The 25930-nt window shown below is 37.9% G+C and overlaps 2 protein-coding genes and 1 long non-coding RNA gene across 3 annotated transcripts; 1 reads left to right on the top strand and 2 right to left on the bottom strand.

Moving 5' to 3' along the window:
* Positions 1-298: 298 nt before the first annotated feature.
* On the bottom strand, positions 299-3609 carry LOC149622120 (uncharacterized). Its single transcript, XM_089853552.1, has 10 exons — positions 3562-3609; positions 3333-3519; positions 3100-3246; positions 2923-3015; positions 2794-2856; positions 2632-2727; positions 1153-2550; positions 837-1054; positions 605-764; positions 299-532 (listed from the first exon to the last, which is right to left on the bottom strand). Exons 1-10 carry the CDS (start codon positions 3607-3609, stop codon positions 360-362), a joined length of 2583 nt encoding a protein of 860 aa, XP_089709678.1. The 3' UTR covers positions 299-359.
* Positions 3549-8363, bottom strand: LOC149622119 (uncharacterized). The gene is made up of 3 exons (XM_089853573.1): positions 7605-8363; positions 7404-7523; positions 3549-5842 (listed from the first exon to the last, which is right to left on the bottom strand). Exon 3 carries the CDS (start codon positions 5636-5638, stop codon positions 3659-3661), a length of 1980 nt encoding a protein of 659 aa, XP_089709699.1. The 5' UTR covers positions 5639-5842; positions 7404-7523; positions 7605-8363; the 3' UTR covers positions 3549-3658.
* Positions 8364-8405: 42 nt separating this feature from the next.
* On the top strand, positions 8406-8558 carry LOC149622118 (uncharacterized). Its single transcript, XR_016374981.1, has 2 exons — positions 8406-8447; positions 8512-8558. It is a non-coding gene; the product is annotated as an uncharacterized LOC149622118 (long non-coding RNA).
* Positions 8559-25930: the final 17372 nt, after the last annotated feature.

Raw genomic sequence — 25930 nt, 5'->3', positions numbered from 1 at the left:
TGCTGGTGTCCATCATTTAAGAACCTGGCAGGCCTACACGCGTCCATCATTTAGAAGCTTGGTAGGCCTACAGTAAACCATCATGAAATCCTAACTCATTAACCTAGTTGGCCTACACTCATACTACTGGTAGACCTTAACGTTTCCACCACTATTTCATCTTGTATGCTTACAATTACCCACCACTGTATCGCCACCCATCAACCCTTTTACCCTACTATTGTACACTACTTTTTCCTGCAATTATTTATTGACCTAATCACCCTAATTTCAATTAGATTTCAAGCCATACAATTCCTTTTGTTATTTTTATCCAAGTTTATTTTCCTCAATTATTATTGCACATTTAAATATCATTTTTAGTCATCATCTACATTATAGTGTTCGTCTTCGCTAATTTCTTTTGACATTCCAGCTTTCATTGCACGTCTTCTCCGCCCTCCATTTCGATCTGAAGCACCTCTTAAGAATTTCTGAACAGTGCCTTCAACTACAAATTCTTTAATGCCTTTAAAATTCGTTTGTATTGCACCTAGAAGTATAAGTATTTGTAGCCGTTAAATTAATTTTTCCACTTTACGCGCTACTTTTGGTAGATCATTACCTACTATGACGTTCTTAAGCTTTAATTCGGCGAATGAAAACTTCTGTTGCGAACCAACCCAGTTAAACTTGAGTACTATTTCGTGTGCTATTACTTTGCTGAAAATTCTCTTACAGCAATCAGATGGCTTCCTACCTCCAAAAGTTGAAAAATTCATAATCTAGGGAAAGAGAGTTTTTGCAAATAATTATTTATAAAAATATTGTTAAGAAGAAATACCAAAAACACATACAGCTTGTTTTCGTATCTCGTCATTGTCCAAAAGACTTTCAACAGTTTTCAGGTCTTTGAGGGAACTAATTGGTAGTTTTGGAAACCCTTCAATATCAAAGAACTCCGTACGATTTCCACTAAAAGTTTCTTTACTGTGATTAAGTAGCAAATCCATTTTTGTATTAAGATCTGTGAGCATTAGCATGACAGCTTTTTTAAATTTTTCATCATTACGATCTAGGAAAAAATTATAACTTATATAATCTTGTTTTGTCATCTTTGATAGTGGAATCTACCTTGTCTCCACCAACAAAACCTTTATTTAATGATATTACCTGAGTCGAAATTTTGGCCTTTAGTATGTCTCTCCATTATTGTTGCCTCGTAACTTCTCTCAGTAAAAGCTCCTTCTTTCATATTTGTATATTTAGGATCCAGATTATGATTAGGAGAATAAGGAGAAACTTGTCTTAAATTTCGACGATCATAATCTTGGTTTAATTGCAAAGCCTTTTTATGTAGTGTACGCCCTCTTTCGTGGTTAAATTCCAATATTCCATTAGTTCCTTGACAAATTTCATGATTTCCATCATCTTTCAAAGGTGAAAAATCGAGGTTTCTGAACAAGTTTTTTCGCCTTTGTGGAGTAGTCTCCTCGAGACTTACGACTTCCCTTCTTTCTTTACTTGGTGAAATTAGGTCTTTTAAACTTTTACGTTTTCTCACTTTTGAAGGCGAGAACACTGCGTTGCTCTTTTTTTCAAAGTTTCTTGATTTATTAATATTGCGGAAAACTTTGTCCTTGAGCGTTAAAGAACTTTTCGGGATTGTACAAGTTTTCACTTTACAACCTCCTTTACAGGAGTATTTTTTTAAGGACAGGGCCGTATGCTTATTGTTTAAAGTAGAAGTAATTGAGAGAGATTCTGTGGATGAATGTTGGTCTGGAGATTTTGAGGAAGCCAAATCATCTTCATAAACATCTGTTGCATTGGAATGTGATATGCGAGTAAAATCTTGTTCTAAGGTCAAAATATGGCTGTTTGCAGTGGAAACTAGCCCGTGGTTAACAATTGATGTGGAAAAGTCTCCGTTGTCATGTTTTGCTGCATTCCCTCCGATTTCATTTTTTCGATATGATATATCATAGGAGTCTTGCTTTTCTTTGCCTTGTTTATGAGCTGATACACCTTCACCATCATCGTTTTGAGCTGATAGATCCAAGTTGTCACATTTTAGGGCTGATGCATCTCTTTGAGGATACGTGTCTCTGACATCGTGTTTCAGGGGTAATATATCTCTGTCGTCATGTTTTTGTTGCAGATAGTCGCTGTCGTCATGGTTTGGTTGCATATTGTCGCTGTCGTCATGGTTTGGTTGCATATTGTCTCTGTCGTCATGGTTTGGTTGCATATTGTCTCTGTCGTCAGGTTGATGTTGCAGATTGTCTCTGTCGTCAGGTTGGTGTTGCAGATTGTCTCTGTCGTCAGGTTGGTGTTGCAGATTGTCTCTGTCGTCAGGTTGATGTTGCAGATTGTCTCTGTCGTCAGGTTGTTGTTGCAGATTGCCTCTGTCGTCATGTTTTTGTTGCAGATTGTCTCTGTCGTCATGTTTTTGTTGCAGATTGTCTCTGTCGTCATGTTTTTGTTGCAGATTGTCTCTGTCGTCATGTTTTTGTTGCAGATTGTCTCGGTTGATACATTTTCGTGCCAAAATTTTTTGGTCCTTAATGTCTAATATTTGGGTCGAATTAATATATGAATCAAGTTTAGTGGTTGATTTTTTCCCTTTGTTGAAAGTTTCAAGTGCAGTACTTTTTACTGTTTTTCGTAGCCAAAGCGCTTCATTTAGTTCAGTTTTGTTGTTGAGCTTCCTTTTAGCATTCTTTATTCCAGTTTTCTTGATACTGCCTGCAAATAAAATAAAGGTTATATAAGCATAAATTTATATAGGTAAAAGTGACCTTTGAATATTACTTTCAGTGTTGCTGTAGCTTTTCGTTTCTGAAGTTGTCAGGTTTTGCAAATGTTTTCCATCAACTGTAATATAATATAATTGGGTGTTAGCAAAACACACTAACACGGTCTAAAATGTCGTTCACTTACCATCATTTAAAGGTATCGGAGGGGGTTTTGGTAACCGTAAAAGTTTTCTCCCTTTACCAGATTTAGTTTTATTACGCGAATGTATTTCGTCATCTATATGAATATAACAGCAATTTTAAGATAAGAAAATTTTGGCAAAAATTATGAGATAATTTCAAACTGTAATTCAAAACTAACCTTCAGAACTTTCCATATTCGCAAATGAAGAACAAATTTGGGCCGTGAACCTTCGTCTCTTTCCCCTCCCAGCATCCTCCACTTCGCTTGCCAAATCTGAGGTTACCTCGGATTTTTTTAATTTCGCCCGTGCTTGACTATAATCAGCTAAAATTTAATTTGAAAAGTTAAGATATTTATCTTCAATATTCAGGCGTGTTACATCTGCACACACAAAAACCACAGGAACATACCAGCCTGGTAAATAACTTTTCCATCGTATAAAATCCAATCCGATTCAGGGTTGGCGTTTTCAGCAATTAATTTTGTAATATCATGGTTGAAACGCATTGGTGGCCAATAACATTTGTTTCCTGATGGGCACCAGGCTAAGGGAAGAGCTTCTACTGTCCCTTCAGAGAAACTGAATATCACATAAATCTAAAATAAATTTAAAAAAAGCAAAGCAGTATAACAGTTGACAAAACTAGGCATTGTGAAGCACAGGAATAACTGTGGCCAAGGAATCATTTTGGTTTATATGAAAAAAACATTTGCGTTCAAACAAGCTTAAAGGGTATTATTTAACTTTTTTGGAGATTTTGGTAACAAACATGCCTAGGGTAGAAGAAGGTAAAGGATATTTAAAAATGTCATCATATTTTTTGCATAAGCTCCCAGCTAACATTATCTCTTTTTCCTTTGTACGATAAATGTGTTTTATCAAAATTACATCCCCAGTAGTTAATTTAACACAATTATTGCCTAAACAAGTGGTTAAACTATAAAAAGGAGTCTCAAGCTTTTTAAATGACTGAGCATTGCTAGGGACATTTCTACTAGTGTTTTTAATAGGCCCCTTAAGAAGCGTTGATTTAGTTTTGGTCGTTTTAGCACAGAGCCTTTGACCTTCATTTAACCGCTTGCATAACTGTTGAAGAGGCCGGTTCGGTGAACGCAATTTTTTCTTTAAAAAGTACAAATGATTTTCGAATGGAAAAGCGCTAAAGGCGTCCAAAGGTCCAAACCGTTTCACGTCCAGAGACAAATGTGTTAAAGCGTGGACGTTAAGACTAACAAATTTTTCGCCATAGAAATCAGGGCAAGATGAAACGTATAACTCTAACAGTTGCGAGGCATAGTCTAGAAGAGTTTTACTAAAGTTAGGGGAAGCTAAGATGTAAATTGCACATTGCAGTAATCTAAAATGATCTATAACGTCATTAGCGACAATTCCTTTACATAAAACAGGACCTGTGTAAAGAAGAAACTGTCGATATTCAGTGGCCTTCCACCGATCTATGTGTTTTAACGATCGAGGTTTTCTTGCAAATTCACTAGGGATATGCTTTGAGCAGTTCTTAAGTCTCAATGATAACTCAGTAATTTGATTACTACTCAGACGTACTGTGAACTTCCCTTTTTTAACCCACGCCCTTAAAAACCTCTTTGTCACCCCTAAACAGACAAGATGCATGTAGTCTAAAGGAAATTGCGATACCAAATCGATATCCAAAACTTCAAGGGGAGAACGGTTTCCACTTAAATGATGTTCTTCATTATCTTGATTTCGAAAGGTTAAATTTGTTCGTAATGTTACTACATCATTTAAATCATTCAGAAAAACCATATTATGGTCTACCATATAGCCTGGAATTGTGCATTTATCACACGAATAATAACCCGTGTGTCCCTTCGTATTCTTGACAAAGGATCTAGCCGGTGTGTCTAATATGAATGGGCCATCTAGATTACAATTTCTTATTCTTCCCCCATAAGAAAATCCGTTCTCCGAAAGACTATTCAGTTCTTCAATAAACGGTTTTAGATATTCTGACAGAGAACCTGGCTTATGGTCACCACAAAACACGCCTACTGGGAATACATCACCAACAATGCCATTTTCAAAACTGTACACACCAACCAAAATTGGCCAAAAGTTTTTATTTGAACTTTCAAATAATGGAATGCCATCTATATTAGTGGCAAATGATATATCTTCAGAATAATCAGGATGTGTATCAAAAAAATTTGTTAATCCTCTTTCAAGGCCCACATGCCAGTATTCTCCGTGTGTAACTGTACTAATATTTGTCGTTCGCCTCTTAGTTTTTAAGAGAGTTCGGGAATCTTTTGGTAAATCACTATGGTTATGTAGTCTAAGAATTTTCAGCAGGCTATTGACTTTAACAGTATCAACATTGTTGTCAGTCACCCAGTCTCGAAGATCTTGTGCTAAATCGGTAGGTTCATTATCAGAACTTACACTAATATCTGAATTGTCACTCGGATAACTATCATAACTATCATCTGAACTCTCAGAGCTTTCACAAATATTATTATTTTCAGCAGCATCGCTATAAGAATTGCTTGCAATAATTTTGCTCATATCCGTCGCCTCACTAGAATAAGTGTGTGTTTCAACCGAAACCACATCGTTGAGAGTTTCGTTTTCAGATTTAGCACAAGACCGTTCAGACACCCTAGCTTTTACATTTTTCAAATATGTGGCCCGTTTTCTTCTCATGTGCCGTTTACTGAGGCTTATTACGTTCTCCATAAGAAATGTATATTAGGTAATAAATTCAGGTAAAATTAAAACTAAATGTTTATATATTATTAGACTTTCGCATTAAAAAATATTTTGGTTAAACACTCGCCTACAAACCTATCAAACAAAGAAAGAAAATAGGACTTGCCCTTTAAAGATGTGGCCAATTCTTTTAGAACCTCATTGAAATCAAGCTGATAACCAAATGCAATTCTGAAATTTAGTAAAAAAAATTAGTGATATTTAAATTTCTGCTTTTTAAATATTTCAAAAATTAGCTAAGATTTTCAAAAATTAGCTAAGATTTTCAAAAATTAGCTAAGATTTTCAAAAATTAGCTAAGATTTTCAAAAATTAGCTAAGATTTTCAAAAATTAGCTAAGATTTTCAAAAATTAGCTTAGAATTCAAAAAATTAGCTTAGAATTCAAAAAATTAGCTTAGAATTCAAAAAATTAGCTTAGATTTTCAAAAATTAGCTTAGATTTTCAAACATTAGCTAAGATTTTCAAAAATTAGCTAAGATTTTCAAAAATTAGCTAAGATTTTCAAAAATTAGCTAAGATTTTCAAAAATTAGCTTAGAATTCAAAACATTAGCTAAGAATTCAAAACATTAGCTAAGAATTCAAAACATTAGCTAAGAATTCAAAACATTAGCTAAGAATTCAAAACATTAGCTAAGAATTCAAAACATTAGCTAAGAATTCAAAACATTAGCTAAGAATTCAAAACATTAGCTAAGAATTCGAAACATTAGCTAAGAATTCGAAACATTAGCTAAGAATTCGAAACATTAGCTAAGAATTCGAAACATTAGCTAAGAATTCGAAACATTAGCTAAGAATTCAAAACATTAGCTAAGAATTCAAAACATTAGCTAAGAATTCAAAACATTAGCTAAGAATTCAAAACATTAGCTAAGAATTCAAAACATTAGCTAAGAATTCAAAACATTAGCTAAGAATTCAAAACATTAGCTAAGAATTCAAAACATTAGCTAAGAATTCAAAACATTAGCTAAGAATTCAAAACATTAGCTAAGAATTCAAAACATTAGCTAAGAATTCAAAACATTAGCTAAGAATTCAAAACATTAGCTAAGAATTCAAAACATTAGCTAAGAATTCAAAACATTAGCTAAGAATTCAAAACATTAGCTAAGAATTCAAAACATTAGCTAAGAATTCAAAAAAATTAGCTAAGAATTCAAAAAATTAGCTAAGAATTCAAAAAATTAGCTAAGAATTCAAAAAATTAGCTAAGAATTCAAAAAATTAGCTAAGAATTCAAAAAATTAGCTAAGAATTAAAAAATTAGCTAAGAATTAAAAAATTTAGCTAAGATTTTCAAGCATTTAACTAAGATTTTCAAGCATTTAACCAAGATTTTCAAGCATTTAACTAAGATTTTCAAGCATTTAACTAAGATTTTCAAAAATTTAACTAAGATTTTCAAAAATTTAACTAAGATTTTCAAAAATTTAACTAAGATTTTCAAAAATTTAACTAAGATTTTCAAAAATTTAACTAAGATTTTCAAAAATTTAACTAAGATTTTCAAAAATTTAACTAAGATTTTCAAAAAATTTAACTAAGATTTTCAAAAAATTTAACTAAGATTTTCAAAAAAGTTAACTAAAATTTTCAAAAATTACTAAGTTTTAAAAAAAACTATCTCATACTTAAAAAAAAAACAGACTAACGGAGATTTCAACTATCTAAATGAGAAACCAAAGAGGTTTGGCTTTTTAAAATTAAACTATTAATGGCTTACCTTTATTTTAAACGTTGTAATAAATTTCGAACATTCAGTCACAAATTGTGATTCACAAGACAACTTCAACCAGCTAAGCCTCGGCGTAATTCATTAGGAAGACTAGATGCTCGCTAAATCCTACCAAGTAATAAACAGAAAATTAATTGAATTATTTGGTAATTTATAATTAACAATTTAAAAATTCGTAAGTATATTCACCTTTTAACTCCAACGTTCCAAAACAGCCCTTAAAAGATTAACTAGTTAAAAAGCGTCTAGATTGGAGAATGGAGAATTTCTTTGTTCCCTTCTTTTTGCGCCGAAAAAGCCGTAACAACTAAAAACCGCGGATTACCAGAAAATAAACCGACCGAAAAACTTTCCTCCACGAGGTTGTAACGCCGTTTCTATTGCAAGAAATCTGCTACCATGGAGAAATATTATAGGAGACATAGAAAAATTCAGCAATTTTAAAGTAACTTTCGTTTCACTCCAATAAAAAACTACTCCATGGACAATGCTGATGTACGATTTTACAGACTAGGAGGATTCATACCATTTTCACAGCCCATTTCATACTCCATATGTAGCCTAACCTCGTGCAAATATTATTACTCCTAGTCTGAAACAATTTTTGGACCGAGTAAACAAATTCTAAATATGATGACACCAAAATTAAATTAAATTTGGCAAATTCGTAAATCATGATTTAGAAAGAATTTCAATATTCTAAATTGTTCTGTTTCAATTTTATCACGGATCACTTTACCACTATATATACTCAAAAAATGATATTTCAAAATTATAAGTCAACAATTTCACGCGGTGACGCGAGACATATGCGCCTATAGAGTAATGTCAGTTCTACGTATGCAAACGTCATACCCTTCTATCTCTTAGCTAAGTGTCATCCCCCCCTACCATGCGGCGCGTACAGTATCCCCTCTTACAAAAGCGCGCCTAGAGGGAGGGATACACAGTCTACTCCCCCCTCTACCGACACTACTCTATATCAATCGTACGCTTTGGGTTAAAGAATTGCCAGCACCATACCCTTCAGTTGTACGATGAAATACCAGCATTGAATTTAGAGATATACTTAAATATAATTGATTATGTACCTTAGATTTAATATCAACTTACTTCGAAATTAAATTTATCAAAACAGCTATAACTATTATGTTGAAGTTAAAAAAACGACTAAAAATATTATTGGTGCTGGGTTTCTGTATGAAAACATAGTGGCAAATTTTGCAGAAAATACATAAAATATAAGCTGCCGGTTTTGACATGTTCATGTGATGGCAAAATATCTACGTGGTGGACAAGTCAAGGCTTACAGCACGTAGCCATCACCATCAGTCTCCCAGCACACCCGGCAATGACCCTCCACCAAATCGGCAACCCCGTGCTACTAGGGTAAATGTGGTCAAATTGCAGTTTTAAATTGGCAGCTGAATATCTACTTTTCCATAAGTTTTGCAGACCTGTAACATGTCTATAAATGAGGTAAAATTACAGTTTTAAATTGGCATCTGGATTTCTACTTTTCCATCACATTTGCAGGCCTGTAACATGTCTATAAATTTGGTCAAGTTGCAGTTTTAAACTAGCAGCTGGTATTTCTACTTTTTCATCACTTTTGCAAACCTGTAACATGTCAATAAATATAGTCAAATTGCAGTTTTAAATTGGCAGCTGGATTTCTACTTTTCCATCACTTTTGCAGATCTGTAACATGTCTATAACTGTGGTCAAATTACAGTTTTAAACTAGCAGCTGTTATTTCTACTTTTGCATCGCGTTTGCAGAATCGCGCTGCATATTTCTGCCAGTACAGACAATTAACAGATAATAAACAGAAAATGTAGAAACGGCAGACAATTTGAAGTTCTGGAATTGTTGTTAAATTTTCGGGTTTTTCGAGCTGCAGAAAATGTAGCCTTAATGTATACCTATTACAGCGTGATAGCGATAAAAAAGCGCGTATGCAGATGAATTACAGCCTAAAATTTTTGTACGGGCGGCTATTGACAGAAACGAGGTATAAATTTAGAGCTGGCTGACAGCCAAAATATTTTATGGAAACATGTTCCATTTTAGTACGAATAGAATTTTCCAGAATTGAAGTGCTTAAATTTGCTTAAAGAGAATTCTTTGTTGTATTGCAAACAATAAAACCTCTTACGACTAACGACGCCTAAAAACAAAGCACATCTCAGCTAGCCAACTAGGCTAGCTAACCGGCCCGGTCGGGCGAACGGCGTTCCGTCACTCTCCTCAAAGTTTCTTCATTTAATCATTGCTTTCAAGCAATATTTCACGATCCAGGAGACTAATTGTTGTGTTACTCTTCTCCAAGGAAAACTTTATGATATATATATCAAAACTACCCCTGACTACAGTACCCTGGGAAATTATTTTTTACTAAAGAAGGGGAGTTTAAAAAGTGGTCACGGTCAACACTAGACCCCCCGACATTTAATAAATAAACTGGTCAATGCAACCGCCTTATTTCTCAACCTGCGCGGAATTAGCAACTGGCAGACAGCCGCTATTTTCTATTGTTGATTGTCTAACTATTAATGATATAACATTTGTATATAAATTGCTACATACGATCATTCCCCTCTCAAATCTGTTAAGTGCCATTCATTTCTCTGTTCCAAAAAACTTGCGAAATCCCACCTTGTTTTATAATCTGCGGAAAAGCATAAATCCTATCATTAGAATGCAAACTAAATGCAATTTGATCTCTTCACTTATTGATCTCTATTCTGACAAATTACCTGATGTTAAAAAACCAATTCGGACCAAGTTACTGGATGCTTACTGATTTTTACAAGCTTAATCTATTTTCTATTTAGTTAAAATCACTATGTTATTTACCTGGAATGCACAATGCTGATTTTGTAACTGTATTTTTAATTAATGTGTATAATCTCGTGAGTTGTGACCCAACTTTTATTATGCACAATAAACTTCTATTTCATTTCATTTCGTAATTATTCGCCTGGAATAAATAAAAAGTAATTATAAAATTGTAATAATCTGTACTCGTATAAGCAACGTAAGTGAATCTTTTTATAAAAGATTTGTTTTATTGGCCAAGGCGTTTTTATCCTTAGTGGGTTAAGTTAGTGGTTGGTTACTGGCTTTGAGATAAAATTAGCTTTGATAGTTATGCCTGATGGCTTGGCCCTTCAATTCTGGATTTTTATCCTTAGCCAATTTGTGAAGCCAGACTATGCAGTAGAAGTTAATGGTTTTGTTAATTAAAGCGGTTGCATGGTGTTCAATACGCACTTCAACAACAAACATGTGTTCATGGAGACCGGGGAAAATATCTATTCCTACTATTGTTCGTAGAACAGCAAGTTCAATGGCCAAAGTTATGTTCTTGCATGGCATGGAAACTGATTGATTTTGACGTATGTAGGACTCGGTTAAACGACATAGTTCAAAAACACTTTTAGATGGTCTATGCAACCCACCATTGTCTTTCAGTTGCGTAAATAGCGAATGCATATTAAAAGCATAATTATGCTAGTTTGGGGGCTCTTCGATTGCCTGGAGACAGGTTTTGCCGCTTATGGCTTTGCAAAGATGCGATACCACAAAGCCAGAAATCTAGAAAACTGAATTTTCTCTGAAAATCGATGAATTTTCTTGTTGGATGTAAAATTATTTAATTTCATCATCTTCTTGATTGTGAAATTCTCCTACTGTTGACGCTTGCATTTCAGTGACATACTCCGGGTAAAGGCGAACGTTGCAAAGTCTGAGGATTTCAGTTTCATCAAGAGCAGTTACATTTCCGGTTTAAGTAGGAGTAAGGCGAGTCGCTAAAGATCTTTTGTAAGCGCCTTCAAACTGTTTTGATGTTTGATGGTTATTCCAGCCTCGTTTTATAAGAATTGTGTTAAAAATTATTTCCATGTAGTCTTGGGAAAATTTGTAGGTAAGCAAATAAATTTAAGGAAACATTTGGTTTGCATTGCATTTAAATGACTAATGTTGATGTTTCGTTGTCATGTGATATTGCTCACTCTAATTGAGGCATTTCTGGCATGAGGTGTTTTTCTGATATTGCCAGGATGCTGGTGATTGAAATTGCTAACCCTTTTGCCTTTTACAAGAAGATTTCCTTCCTCGTCTTTCAAGTTTAAAAGCAGTTCTTTAGTTTGTTCAAAAGATTTTCTGGTAATCTCAAATTTGTTTTTTCTACACAGAAAAAAAACAGGGCTTAGGAATTCGTCATTAAATCTCGGTTATACATGTAAAGTTTCTAAAAATTTTTCTGCAACATGTTTCAAAACAAAATGAAAAGGTGCATAAAACCTTAGCCTGAAAACCATACATTGATAGACCTCCGAACTAGTTCTATGTAAATACTAAACATCAGAAAATTTCAACAATGTCCTTCAAATTTCTAAACACATGCTTATGGGTTCCTAAACGTGCGTGTTTAGTGTCTTGACGTGTCGGGTTAGATTTCTAAACGGGTGTACATAGGTTTTTCAATTTCGGTAATGAAAATTTCAACGGAAAAGTTAGCGTCTCAGTTTTTCTCGGAATCCAAACCCTGTCTAAGCTAAAGCTATGCGGGTCGCGCCCGACATTATACGTTATTTTCGCGTTCGTGCAAGTCGCCCGGAAGTAGCCTGGAAAACCTTAATAACAACTCAAAACGGCAAATGGATTAAATTTTTCAATTATGCTTGATTATTGATGACACTTGATGTTTTTTCCACAAACAGTAAGAAAAACCAGAAATTATTCGGGGGAAAAACGGAAAGTTCATTTTTTTACTTATTTTTTTATTAGAATTAATTTGTCATAAATGACCAAATATTTAATAGTAGTTCTAAAAACCATAGGACTGTATGTGGTTTCTTTGAGTGTATCATTTCATAGGTAAAAATCGAAGTATTGTAAAGTACGCGTAAGGTTTATATATATCATTTTATCCTAAGCAAAGGCTGCAAAACCTTCCTAAATCCATTCTTGAGTTGTAGGAATGTCCAAGCCGTGGTGAAAAAGAAGTGCACCTACTCTATCTAAAAGCCTTTTAGAAGGCGAGGAAGTGAGATGTGACGAAACGGCGCAGGAAATGCCGAAGAAGAAAAGGAAAGACCAACAGAGTTTCGATAGTTTTCCCTTGAAGGGTTTAGCTAACGATGCTTAAGTAACATGCTATTCTAATAGCGTTTTGCAACTACTCTTATTAGTGCCGGAATTAAGAGAATTGGTCAAATCTTACAACGAATCATTCGTAGAAAAACCTGTTTTACGCTGCCTCCATAACGCGATAGACGACATCGAGAGTACTCAAGGTAGTTTTAGCCGTAAAGGCTTGGAACTGAGAATAGCTGTTGGCAATCACTTTGCGCAAAATGAGCATCAAGACGCCAGTGAATTTTGGATGGTCCTCTTGACGACACTAAGCCAAGAAATGGAAGGCGATTACTCTAGGACTGAAAAAGATCTTTTTTGGTCAAAGTCTCGAAACGTTACCAAATGTCCAAAATGCCAAGTTGAACAAAATTCGGAAAATATTGTTCAAAGCAACATTTTCAATCTTCTGCTAAAAAACCGAGATAAAATTGATTGGAAATCTTTGGAAAAAAGGATGAGATTAACAGAAATGCGATGCGAATTTTGTAATAATCCTACAATACAAGAGCGTGATGTATTGATATCCAGCGGAAAGTACGTATTTCTGTGTCTTCTACGTGGCGATTACAAAGATGGTCGACAAATTAATGTTTCGACTAAAATATCAAGTTTCGAAAATCAAATCACAATGAACAAAATGCTTTTTAATGTGAACTTTGTGAGAAAAGACAACGGCTAGTAAAAGGATTTGCAAAATAACTTCTTCAAACAAAGGTTGCCTAATAAGAGCAGTATATGTACTGTCGGGAGTTTAGCTCACTTCGGTAAGCCTAGCTTCTGGGCGACAAAGTTTTGAGGGAATAAGGGACTTGTCAGAATGCCTACCCTACAGGAACTGACTACCCCGTGTCCGAGGGTGGTGAAACACCCCAAATCCCCCCCTCCTTCTCCACCCGATTAAACCTCAATTCCTTCGCTTGTTAATCTTTCATCACCGTGGACTATCAATTCAATTTGCATTGAAACTTTGTAATTCAAACCATCGCAATTCAATTTGCATTGAAACTTCATAATTAAAACCATCGCAATTCAATTTGCATTGAAACTTGGCAATTAAAACCCTCGCAATGAACGTTTGACATACAAAACAAGCTCGATGAAACCGGTTATTAAAAATGCAAATTAATGACACTCACTTATCAACCACTAACGCTATCATGCAATATTAATGAATACGAAAAATGTTTATGAAATGAATTGGAATTATCACTAATAATTAAAGGGCATCTGAATAACTCTCATATTTTACATCAACATATCAGTACGCTTTTAATATTATTATTATTATTATTAGTAAGTAGGGGGCTCGCGCCCTAGCACCGATGCCAAAGGCATATTGTGCAACTTCGTAATCAGGCCGTGAATAGACCTGTGGTCACAGCGTAGCGAAGAATTCGCTCCACCGTAATAGAGGAGACCCGCGAGGGTTCCAAAGTGTGTGAATCAAAATATTCTAGTCTAAGCGAGGCGAAGCGGTCACACTCGCAAAGTACGTGAGCGGATGTTTCTTCGTTCTCCTGACACGACCTTCAGAGAGGGTCGTCGGCAAAACCCCTTTTCGCAAATCTATCGGCTTGCTCATTGCCATGATATCCGCTATGCCCTGGCACCCAGTACAACAGAACCCTGTTGCAGGATGCCAGTCGCGCTAGCAGATCAAAGCAGCTGCGCACCAGTTGAGAGGTAATCTGACACTGGTTCAGCGCGTTCAGGGCGGCCTGACTGTCAGAATAAATTCTCACAGTCCGTCCGGTATACCCTTTGTTAATACAGTAATCTACGCAGTAACAGATCGCGGGAATTTCCGCCTGGAACACACTAGCGAAGGTGCCCAGGCAAGCAAAAAAGCCGACCCTTGTGGTTTGGCAGTAATAGCCGGCGCCAGCGCCGGAATCAGTCTTGGAACCATCGGTGAACCAAATAGTTTCACCCCCAGTGCCAAGAGGCAGCAGGTTAGTCCACTCAGCCCGACTGGGGAAGTGGATGCTGAATGGCTTAGTGAAATCAAAACTGGTAACGGTTTTGTCAGAGCACATCGTAAGCGACGGCTCAAGTGCGGCGTACTCCCGAAAGAGATTCGTATGGCTGTAATCCCAAAGTCTTGGAACCCAGCAGCCACTAATGTTGAGCCTGTAGGCCCCCATGACAGCCTCCTCCTCAATGAAGAGATGAAGAGGAAGCATGTCAAGGAGCACCTCCAGGGAAGCAGTTGGGGTCGATCTCATGGCCCCCGTAACCCCAATGCAGGTAAGCCTTTCAAGCTTGCGCAGGGCAGCCTGCACCGTCTTAAGCCGGACCCTTGTCCACCAGACAAGTGCCCCGTAAGATAGTATGGGTCTGATGATCCCAGTATAGAGCCAGTGTACAGCCTTGGGGTTGAGGCCCCAAGTCTGGCCGACAGAGCTCCTGGTCCTCCAGAAGAGCATCTTGGCCTTCTTAATACACCGATCAAGATGCGGCTTCAATGTGAGTCTGCAATCAAAGGTCACCCCCAGGTATTTCACCTCGGAGGACTTTGTCAGGACCTGGCCAAAGAAAGAAATATCATTGAACAGATCCTTAGTATTCTTCCTCGTAAAAGTAACAAGGACAGTTTTATCAGGATTAACGGTGAGGTTAACCGCCTGACACCAATGCTCCACGCTAGAGAGAGTAGATAGTAAAGACTATCGCTACATCGTCCGCATACCCGAAGCAGCTACAGCCCCCAGCACCCCCGATCCTCCCCAAGAGTTCGTCCACCACCAGGCACCACAACAGGGGGGAGAGCACTCCACCCTGAGAGCAGCCCCTGCTGGTAGTCACCCCTAGAGAGTCCCCAAGGAGGGACGCCGACACCTCGCGGTCGGTAAGCATGGAGTTGATCCAGCGGCCAAGAGTGTCGCTGATGCCAAATCTCTAAACAGCTTCAGTAATAACCAAGCTAGAGACCTTGTCAAAGGCCCCCTCAATATCGAGGAAGACGGCCAGTGAAATTTCCTGAAACTCGAATGCCCTATCCAGGCAATTCGTAAGGCCGTGAAGGGCCGTCTCAGTGGATTTGAATTTTTGGTAGGCAAATTGTGAAGAAGAGAGAGGAGTTACCGAAAGTACCTCGTCTCTAATGTACCTGTCCACCAGCTTCTCCAGAATTTTGAGGAAGAAGAAGGTCAGGCATTTGGGTCTAAATGCCTTCGCCTCGAGATAGGAAGCCTTCCCGGGCTTGGGAATAAAGATGACCCTAGAGCGTTTCCAGTCACGAGGTATGTGACCGAGAGCAATGCAGAGTCTGTAGAACATGCATAGCGGAGAGGCGATTTGTTCTAAGTCCTCCGGCAAATGCAGAGGGAAGACCCCATCGGGTCCCGGAGACTTGTAGGGCTCAAAAGAGTTGACAGCCCACCGAAGCTTGGGAATCGTGACAACCTGTCTGGCTACAAGCCAGTCTTCCCTCTTAGCCCTGTGCAAGACAGGGTAGAGAGAGTCAGGGTTTGTTGGATTGATAAAAGTAGAGTCAGGAAAATGGACCTCCAGCATGTGCTATAGAGTCTCAGCCCCAGACTTAGTGTACACACCGTCCCGCAGCTTAATAGCATTAAGTCGATGTGTGCTGTCGTGCGCTAGAATCTTCATGACCCTAGCCGTAGCAGGGACATTGGAGACTTGCTCACAGAAGGTCCGCCAGGAGTCCTTCTTAGCAGCTCTAATGGCCCTGTTGTAGGTGTTAAGGGACTGCCTGTATCCAGCCCAGTCACCCGTGCGCTTGGCTTTGTTAAAGAGCCTGCGCGTGCATTTACGAAGCCGGCTGAGATCCGCGTTCCACCAAGGGACAAGCCTCGAGCGGTTTACGGTCTTGAGTGGGCAGTTCCGGTGAAACGACTCAATGATAGAGCACTGCAGCCCTATCAAGATCCTTAGGTGAAGTAAGTTTAGGGGTGTGACCATCTCCGTGGCGTAGATCCTCCCTATATCCGGCCCAATTGGTCCGTTTTGGATTGCGTATCTCCGTCCCCTCCGGGACAGAGGTAGTCGCGACAGTAAAGCAGATGTGCCTATGATCCGACAGAGACGGCTCATTGGACACATGCCAGTTAAACACGGAAGACGCGAGGTTTTCTGTGGCTAGCGTGAGGTCTATTACCTCCCTTCTGTAAAAAGTAACAAAAGTAGGTTCATTGTTCTGATTGAGAATATAAAGTTTACAACCAACTAAATATTCTAGTAGATCATCACCTCTTCTGTTGCAGTCAGAACTGCCCCACGTGGCGTGATGAGCATTGGTGTCGCAGCCAATTATTACTTTGTCCCCTCTCTCCTCGCATTGATTGACCAAATTGATCACCTCAATTGTCGGGAGAGTTCGCATCGTGGGCAAAGTATACAGAGACAGCCGTGAGAGTCAGCTTGGCATGCCCAATGGCCAGGACTAGTTTCACGGCCGCCGTATCAACGGTAGAGAGATACAGCAAAGATCCCTCCGAACCAGAATACACGCCCTAGGTCTATCAGCAGTTTGGTCATAAAATAGTTACCCCGCCGCGTCAAGACCGAGGATTTTGCCATGGCAAATCCACGGTTCTTGTATGAGGGCCAGATCAAGATCCTCTATAGCAAACCTCCTGCAGAGTACCGCAGAGGCCGCCTTAGTATGGTGCAGATTGATTTGAATCGCACGTAACGTCCCCATGGTCCCTAAGAGAGGGGTTCAGAAGGGACCTAGCTACACCTCATCAGTCCCGAGAGGACTAGTGGCACCTCCCCCCTGCCAGGCAAGCTCCCAGTCCCAAGATCCTCCCTTTCATCAGGACCACTAGAACGCTCATCGGCTGAACCCCGAAGGGTCCCATCCGATTCTTCCAGTAGGGTGGACTCATCCATGGAAGAACAGACTTCCGAATGAGCCCCTCCTCCCCCACTGTACCTAGAGCGACGCCAGAGAGCTCCACAGCGAGATCCCCATCTCGCTAGTCCCACCCCCTGCCGCAGACTCGGCTACTGTGGTTTTAGTGGCTTCCGTGTTCTGAAGGAGTTTGAAGGAACCCTTGTCCACTCCAGTAAAGCCCACGAACCCAGCATTCTTAATGGCTTCCAATGAGGAGCCATCAATGAGCAGTACCCAGTACCGTCCGGATACATTTCCAACGTTCAGTGGCAAAACCTGCATTAAGAGCCTTTAGGCGCCGAAATAGAACCGCCGGCTCTTTGGTGATCTGGTCCTTGGTGCGAAACATTACCTTAAACGGCTTAGGGAGTTCGCTAGCTCTCATTACTAAGAGCACCGCATCCCCCACCACTGAGTCGGCTAAGTTTTCCTTGAACCATTGCCCAGTGAACGAATCCTCACAGGAGTATACTATGGCCCCGGTCGTCAGGCTAAAATTCGCAAGGCGCGGTAGAGGGCTACCCGAAGGTATCCCATCCAGCGCCTCTAGAATCGCCTTCTGAATTGGGCCCACGTCTTCCTCCGTGATGACCGCTGTCGCATAGCCTTTTTTAACAATGGCCATCTTTTCTGAGCTGGCGGCGTCACTATAGGACCTAGCCGTTTTCGACGCAGCCTGCGAGATACTGGGTGAGGGAGTCGAATCCTCTGCTCTGGGCCTCTTCATTGGGTTTTCACGAGCCGTCGCACCACCTGCGGGGGTGGAGACCGTTTCAGACCCCGATTTGACCTTTTGCCGAGCAATCTGTCGTTTGAGACGACGACGCACGGTACGTTTCGAGGTCTTGCCAGACACACGCACCGATGAATAGGCACGAGTATCGCTGGATACAAGCCCTTGTAAAGTGGTATCAGTGAGGGTTCTGCCCTGAGCAGACCCCTGCACTGTAGGTTTGTTAGATTTAGTTTTAGGTGAGTGTTTAGAATCCATAAGAATCCCACGAGTAAGGGGGTAAGTAGGAGGTCACCACCCGGTAGTCCCCCACACAACGTAGGGGTTACCAGCTCTCACTACCGAGGAGGTGTGACACATCGCATTGATGAGGACTCAAGCTAGCGTGTGTAAAGTTAAGAACGCGAACGGGAAGCCAAAGCAAGGGGGGAAGAGAAAACACTCCATCTAGCTTGCGTCCCCAACTTCGAGAGCCATATCGATAGTAATATTGCAATGGTCAAATATCAGGTTTAATAGCAAGCCTCTATCCTAAACCTAACCCTAACCGATTCACCGAACCAAATTTAACCCTAAATCATTGTAGAAATGGGTTATGTTAAAAAACTGTTGAACTAAAATTTCGATGTAAAAACTGTGCCCAAACGGGCCTTAAAATTGTGCGGAATTTGGAATTTGGCATCCTGGGTTTATATTGCTGTACTCGACAAAGAGATTACGAATATATAAACATAACCACTAACGTTTGAAGTTATAAATGAAAGTTGAAAAAAAAAACAATATTTTATAACTCTATAGAATCATATTTTTTGTGTATTTTGTCTTATTAAATATTATAAATAGACTTTCATTTATTGACATTGATGATATTTGGTTAATTTTTAAAATCTTATACACGCTTTAAGAGAACTTGTTTCTAGTATCTATTTTGAATCTCGCCTGAAAGCAAATATTTTCTTACCATATCAAATAGAACGCCAAGTTTAAATGATCCGGACATGATTGATACTTAAGTATAAGTCTTTCAAAAAGACTTCGGCTTTAAAGATTTCACTAGATACTTTATTCACACAGTATTAAGGTATGCAGTACAATCGCTACTGCCGACTTTGTAGCGCACCAAAAGTGGGAAGCCCTCACATGAGCAGTTCCCGTATGAGCGAATTTCATAATAGCGGTGCTCATAACAGCAATTACCGATACAACGGTTCTCGTAAACGCGTTGTGCCATTACAACAGTTTTCTAAAGAGCGGAAAAACAGATATGTAAAAAACGATAGTTGTTTATTATGGTGTAAGCTGGCCCAACAGGGTTATATGAACTAGGTCAGATATGGACAATTTGGTTAGGTTAAAATTGATTATTTCAACTAAATAGCATTAGGTCAGGTCATATTAGGTTAGGTAAATCTGGATTTTTTATAATTTGTTTCGTTTAGTTAGCTTTAGGCTAGTAATATTTTGGAAATGGTGGAACAATGCTATTCCTTTTCCAAAATATTTTAGTTTATCTTCATTAACTTCCCAAATAGTAATATGCCTTTTCCAAAATATTACTGTTTACAATTATCTACGTCCGAAATAAAAGCACCTTTCTCGAAATATTTTTCCATCCTGGTATGAGAATTGTAAACTGGTACAGCCTGAAGAATAGTACAATATTTAAGTGTACCTTAAGAAAAATTCATAAACACGATCCGTTAGTATGTCACATTTTTGAAACCAACGAAAACAACTGTATTGTTAAGAAATGCGCCAAATTCAACGCAAACGCTGCTATCTCCCAAAAAAGCAGCCGCTATTTCCAAAACAGCAGTTTTGAAAAACACCGCTGTTTTTTGGAATCGCGGTTGCTATTTCGAGAACTGCTCTACAGGGAACTGCTCATACGAGGTACAGCCCCAAAGGTAGGGTGGAAACCTTCGCCGCCAACCACTTTCATGCTTCTCTGGGATAAAGTTTTCAAAATTTATGGCCTTTGAAAACAAAAACATTTAGTAATCGCAAACACCTTTAATTAGAGTGACGTGGATGTGTTAGTAACAGCCGAACAGAACTAAAGTGACCCATTATTACTGGAGGCTTTGCTACTATTTTTTATGGCATTCCGTCTGGACATTTACCCGTTAGACGTATCTAAAATGGTCGCCGCCGACGGTTTTCAGCCTTTATTATTTAGTATGTTTCAGGTTTCTGGTTCGAGTTACGCTCGAAGTTCCAGAGCTATATTTTCAATTACAATTTTAAATATAGCCGTCTATGTTTGTGCAAGGTCTAAGCTAACGAAATACTTCTTTGCACTTCATAATAAACCATGTTTAAATAAAACTTTATGCCAAAACGACAAGTCCGGTACGCTTATATATATATTATGCAGTTTTCGATCGAAATATAAGTAACGAAATTAAATATAAGTGTTTCATTTCGAGCAATTTAATTATATTGGATTTTGGAATCTTTTAAATTTTCCAAAAAATTATCATTTTAAATTTGTTAATTAGCATTGGAATCGATGTTTACGCCTTAGCATTGCATCAATATTTCACATCTGATTTCTTTTGCATTTTTTATAATTACACGAAAAATTATATCACATAAAATATATAGTGAAACAATTCGGTTCACTAGGGGCTACATCTATTAAAGTTTCAAAAATAAGAAGTAGCTTGGCGGAAATCATATTTCACATGGAAAAACCTAGTAATACCATTGATAAGACATACTTACTTTTGTTGTGTTACAAATGAGAAACCAGGCAACCTACGAAACGTCCATTTTAACTTTATCCATTAATATTGCTAAACATCAAACAAAACCTTGATGTTTGAGTTAAATTTTACCTTTTATCGATTGAACAAGTGTAGAAAAGTTGGTATAACAGAAACATTACTTTGGTGTCAACATGAAATTTTTACTTTCATTATTATTTCAAAATATTATGTTCAGAACATTTTGGTGTAGGAATATGAGCAGGTTGGTGTACCTAGTGAATTTATGTTTTCACGAGCTTAAACTTAAACAACGTTGAATCATGACGACTTTCTACTTAGCTTGAATGCTTTACACGTTTTTGCGGCTTTTGCTACCTACACGGCAGCCGTGGCTTTTATATATCCGAGTGACGTTTTTCACGGAGAGGTTCTAATTTCGACGTATCCGTCTGTGTGGGTGTGGGAGTATGTCTGTCAGGTGTTACACCCTAGGGGACCGCGTTCGCCGTTTGAAAATCGGAGCAAATATGTTCTCAATTTCCGTACCGCTTTTACAGTTCCCGGAAATTTGGAAAATTGTATTCCTCTTACACTGGATATTACTCCATTGTCTGTCTAACATTACCATTTTCTGGTTATTTGTCCATCCCACAGGGACACCAGTCTGTATTTACTAGCTTCTAAGCACCACCATCATCTGGTCTTTTGTCCATCCTACATGAAGACCAGTCTGTATTCACTGGCTTCTACACACCTCCATCTTCTGGTCTTTGTCCATCCCACATGGACACCAGTATGTACATACTGGCTTCTACTCCATCTTCATTAAGGTCAAGACGTACGCGGCCATCGGCTAGGGTTACGAGATTCGTCTAGCCTTCCAATGGCAGGGTCTTCTTCCAAAGGTTCACGCAATTGCGATGTTCTTATCTACAGCTGCGATTCGAATCCTTCACTTATTTGAGTAAGGCGAAACAAAAGGCGTATGCTTCATTTCACACGACAATATTAGTAGAGTTTCTCAAGAACGTTTAATTGTTCTTTTAAAAAACGATGTAACGCTCAATAAGGCGAACAACTTACGAAGAAATATTTAATATTAATTATATTTATTTTAATATTTAAGATAATCTGGTTTCTTAATTCAAAATTAATACGGAAAGAGTTACAAAGCGGTCTATTTTTTGTCTGTGTGTGTACGTCCATAAGACCCGGATTGCCCGCAAGGCAGACCGGGCCCAAGGGCCCCGCTAAATTTCAAAGGCCCCCGGGCCGTTTCAGAATTTCAAATTTTTTTCCTTTCAATTTATTTCAATAAATCCAACTGTTCGAAAATTCAGATTATGCGGCCTTTGCTCGCTCAATATTTTGCTTAAATTAAAAGAGGGGGGCATCTATAAATTTCAACATCTTATAGATTATTCCAAATCTTTTCTCTAGTTTTCTAAATTAAAATCCAATGTTATAATGAATGGCCAATATTTGGAAAAAAAACCCTTAAAACGTTATTGGACAAATATATTGATTAAATTCCACATGATATTTCCGATTATATTGAAAATATTTTTGTCACAATAAAACTCTTGATTTAGAGTCCGGGTACAAATATATTGTCCAAACATTAAATATAAGGTGTCAAAAAGTCAGAGTTTAATGTTATTCGAATGCGAAATATCGTTCAATTGTTTAAATAACATTGACCAATAAAAAACTCGCACAATTTTTATTTTCAGTTTTTAATGGAAAACTTGTGCAAAATTTATTGCAAATGATGTTTTATTTCCTAAAACGTTTTGTGGCTTTGAACTTTGCACAAATATTAGTCTGGATAACGTTTATTTATACTTTGTAACTATAACAGCGGGCCCCACGTATTTTGCGCAAATTATTGAGCGTGTAGGGTGGGCTTTACATTAACATACCGCTGAGAACATAATAGAAAGCCCATGGTGCAATGAAAACTGAACTAAAACCTTTCCCAAGAAAGAGAATTACAAGCGTTCGTGATTGGTCATAACCCCTGTAGACGATGCGCTATCAGTTTTGTGTAGCGGGAGTACGTGATCTATTAGGCCATGCCACCATTCTGGGTGGAACCAAAATATAAGCAGACGAAATTCTGATAGTAAGTCCTCTAGCCTCGAGGATTTTGTCAATGATTTTGATATTAATAAATAAATATATAATTTTTAACCTATACTAAGAAATCAGGGGCCTCGCGTTAGCAATCTGCCCTAGGCCCCGCATTGGCTAGATCCAGGCCTTCTGTTCATTGTTACACTAGTGCGCCACGTTAGCAGTTCGCCATGTGTTGATGTGTAAAGAAATCATACAGAACCTTAATATTCCCTTTTTCCATAAAGTGAATATGTGGAAATATTTTTCGTAATTACGAGGTCTTTAGTAGTTTTGTAACTTGAAAGCTCTATTTCATTTAACATTCTATTAACATTTTTTTAATATTATTATTTGAAATGGCGTTTATATATTACTTAAGCTACACTACATCTGTATATAAAATAGTCCTTGCTTTAGTCATTACGAGAAGAACGCTAAGGCTTACACTCTGGTGGTTAAATCAAGTATTAACCGTAATAGGCCTAGTGAACTAAAGAGTAAATAATTGAGGCCTGAGTTGTAGTAAACTGTGGGTTTTGATTTTCGTGTCTGTAATGAAGAGACATTAACGGTTCATTGTGAGCCGAAAGTTAAATGCACGTTTAAATAATCAGGTATAGATTTTATATAGAAGAAAAGATCATGGTGGCAATTAGACCAGTGAAAGGGCTAATGGTAAACGGGTATTAGCTACGGAGTTTTCATTCTTTTTATGGTGCGCAAGACTTTCAGTGCGTCTAGCCACAAATCAGCTTTGGTGTTATTTAACCTTAACACGCATGTTAGCAAACTAAGAACATTGTTGAGGTGAGACAAGACTATAGTGTTTACACTGCAAACCAGTTGTGAATGTAGCTATGAGTATATCGGGTAAGCAGCTGAAGCGTAGACAATTGGGCCTTTACAAACACATAAACGTTATATCTCCCCAAAATTTATACACTTCATTTCCTGTTCTTTTCCCCATTGACTGATTTCCATGTGTCCAAGATTTATACTTATTTGATGTAAAATATCGTCTGCTTTACTGTATATTCGCAATGCTTGGAATACTGCTTCAATAATTCGTAAATTTTTACTTTGAAAAAAAGAGAAATAGTTCCATATCTAGGTAAATAAGTTTATAGTACTAGACTGCTTGACTCGGAGAGGTAATATTTTGGTTTTTCCAACTTGTTAATTTATAAATAAATAAATAAATAAATTTAAATAAATCTAACCCGGGGTATAAAAGACGAAATAGTATGCAATGATTCATAGTCATCCGCATCCCATAAGCACTGTTGAAAATATTAAATAAAAGCGCGAAGTTCGAGGTTGGGATTTGCCCATTTTCTAAATATAAAATTTAAATTAAGACTTTTTAGTTCCCATAATCATAAATGTTAAACTTCCGATCCATGGTTCTATTAATTATTTAAAATTTAAATAAAATGAGTCTGATACTTCATGGAGTATCAGACTCATTTTATTTAAATTTTAAATAATTTTTAGTTCCCCACGATAAGAGATCAAAGGTAAAAGCTGTTCCCAAAAACCCTTCAAACTTGATTTATGGCATAATTGGTTCCGTGCAAGGTTGCACCGACCTGCCAAAAAGGGGACAGTTGATACCACCAGCAAACAAAAAAAAAGAGTGCTCTCATCCTATCGTGGGAAATCACTAAAACCATGAATCTATATAACTAGATTCTTCCGCTCCTAACACTAGCAGACAGGTGACCGATGTCTCCTTTTGCTAAGCCCCGCCCAAACCTTATCGAGAGGTTAGACAGCAAAACGCAGCTGTATATTCAGTTATATAGATTCATGCTAAAACTTCGTAAATTTTGTTAGCCATTCTATTTTCAAAGTTCAATGATCGAAGTTTCAATTTTTAGATTTGACATTTTTTAAGAAATAAAGTACTAGTTTGTTGCTTACACCTCTGTTTTCAATTTATCTGATTCGCTCCTACATTTAAAAACAAAGACGTTTTCACCCAATTATCGGTTATCAATTCTTTTGCGAACAACTCGTATTTAGATCCTGTTTTCAGTCCCGGAACATTACTCGTCATAGCTCTCCCAAGGAGTCGTAACAGGCACGATGTTATTTACCTAAGCACCCTACATTGTTTTCAGGCATATATTTTAATACTACATAAGGCAAATGCAAGCTAATTTAAACGTCTTAATTACGTTGACATTTGTATAACTTTACTTTGAAACAGGTTTTAGCACCGTTAAGAGTCGCGCTCTATAGAAGCGCGCGCTTATTTTGAATTGTCTAATCGCGTGCCGCGCGATTTGACTCGAGACAGTTTTTTAAAATGTTTTGACCCTAAAAAGTGCTATAAAAACTAACCCTAAACTGATTAATCCGTGTGGTTCTTATACAGGCCTGAAATAAAACAGGGTTCGTAGACGACCTGCCTAAGTTTATAAATTGGTATGTAAATGAGAATGAAGAAAAACAAATTCTTTGCATAATAAAAAAAAATTAGGATGTATAGTTGTATACCCCCAAGTACGCCTTGTGCCATTCTCATGCCTTGTCTTTAGCTGGTCTCAATAACATCTGGAGTACTAAATGCACATTAAATTTCTTAAGCATAAAATGCACACCAAATCAAACTTTCATTTTAATCAGTAGCGTAAATCTAAAGTTTGATATTTCCCCGGCTGTGGAGTCACCAACACATACTTCAACACCATTAAAGAGTATATTTTCGTTTATAATGAATATTTTTTACCTCTTCGAGTGACGTATGTCAGGTAGAGGTATTACACCGGCCGTGTCTGTCTGTCTGTGTGTCTGTCTATCTGTCTGTCAGACCCCACGTGACCGCGTTCGCAGTTTACAAATCGGAGCAAACAAATACCCGATTTCCGGAACGCGTTCGTGGTTCACGGAAATTTGGCCATTCATCTACCAACACCAGTCTTTACTAACTGGCTTCTAA

This window comes from Phalangium opilio, unplaced genomic scaffold (genome assembly GCF_054372755.1).
Source record: "Phalangium opilio isolate 3A_F unplaced genomic scaffold, DU_Popi_V2 ptg000194l_1, whole genome shotgun sequence".
Classification (NCBI taxonomy): domain Eukaryota; kingdom Metazoa; phylum Arthropoda; class Arachnida; order Opiliones; family Phalangiidae; genus Phalangium; species Phalangium opilio.
This window is presented reverse-complemented; position numbering and strand designations above follow the sequence as displayed.

Coding starts and splice junctions, on each gene's coding strand:
- LOC149622120 (XM_089853552.1), bottom strand. CDS start 3,609: ATGATTCCTTGGCCACAGTTATTCCTGTGCTTCACAATGCCTAGTTTT. Junction 2,551..2,631: donor GCTACGAAAAACAGTAAAAA/GTACTGCACTTG, acceptor CCCAAATATTAG/ACATTAAGGACCAAAAAATT. Junction 533..604: donor GCTTAAGAACGTCATAGTAG/GTAATGATCTAC, acceptor TTATACTTCTAG/GTGCAATACAAACGAATTTT.
- LOC149622119 (XM_089853573.1), bottom strand. CDS start 5,638: ATGGAGAACGTAATAAGCCTCAGTAAACGGCACATGAGAAGAAAACGG.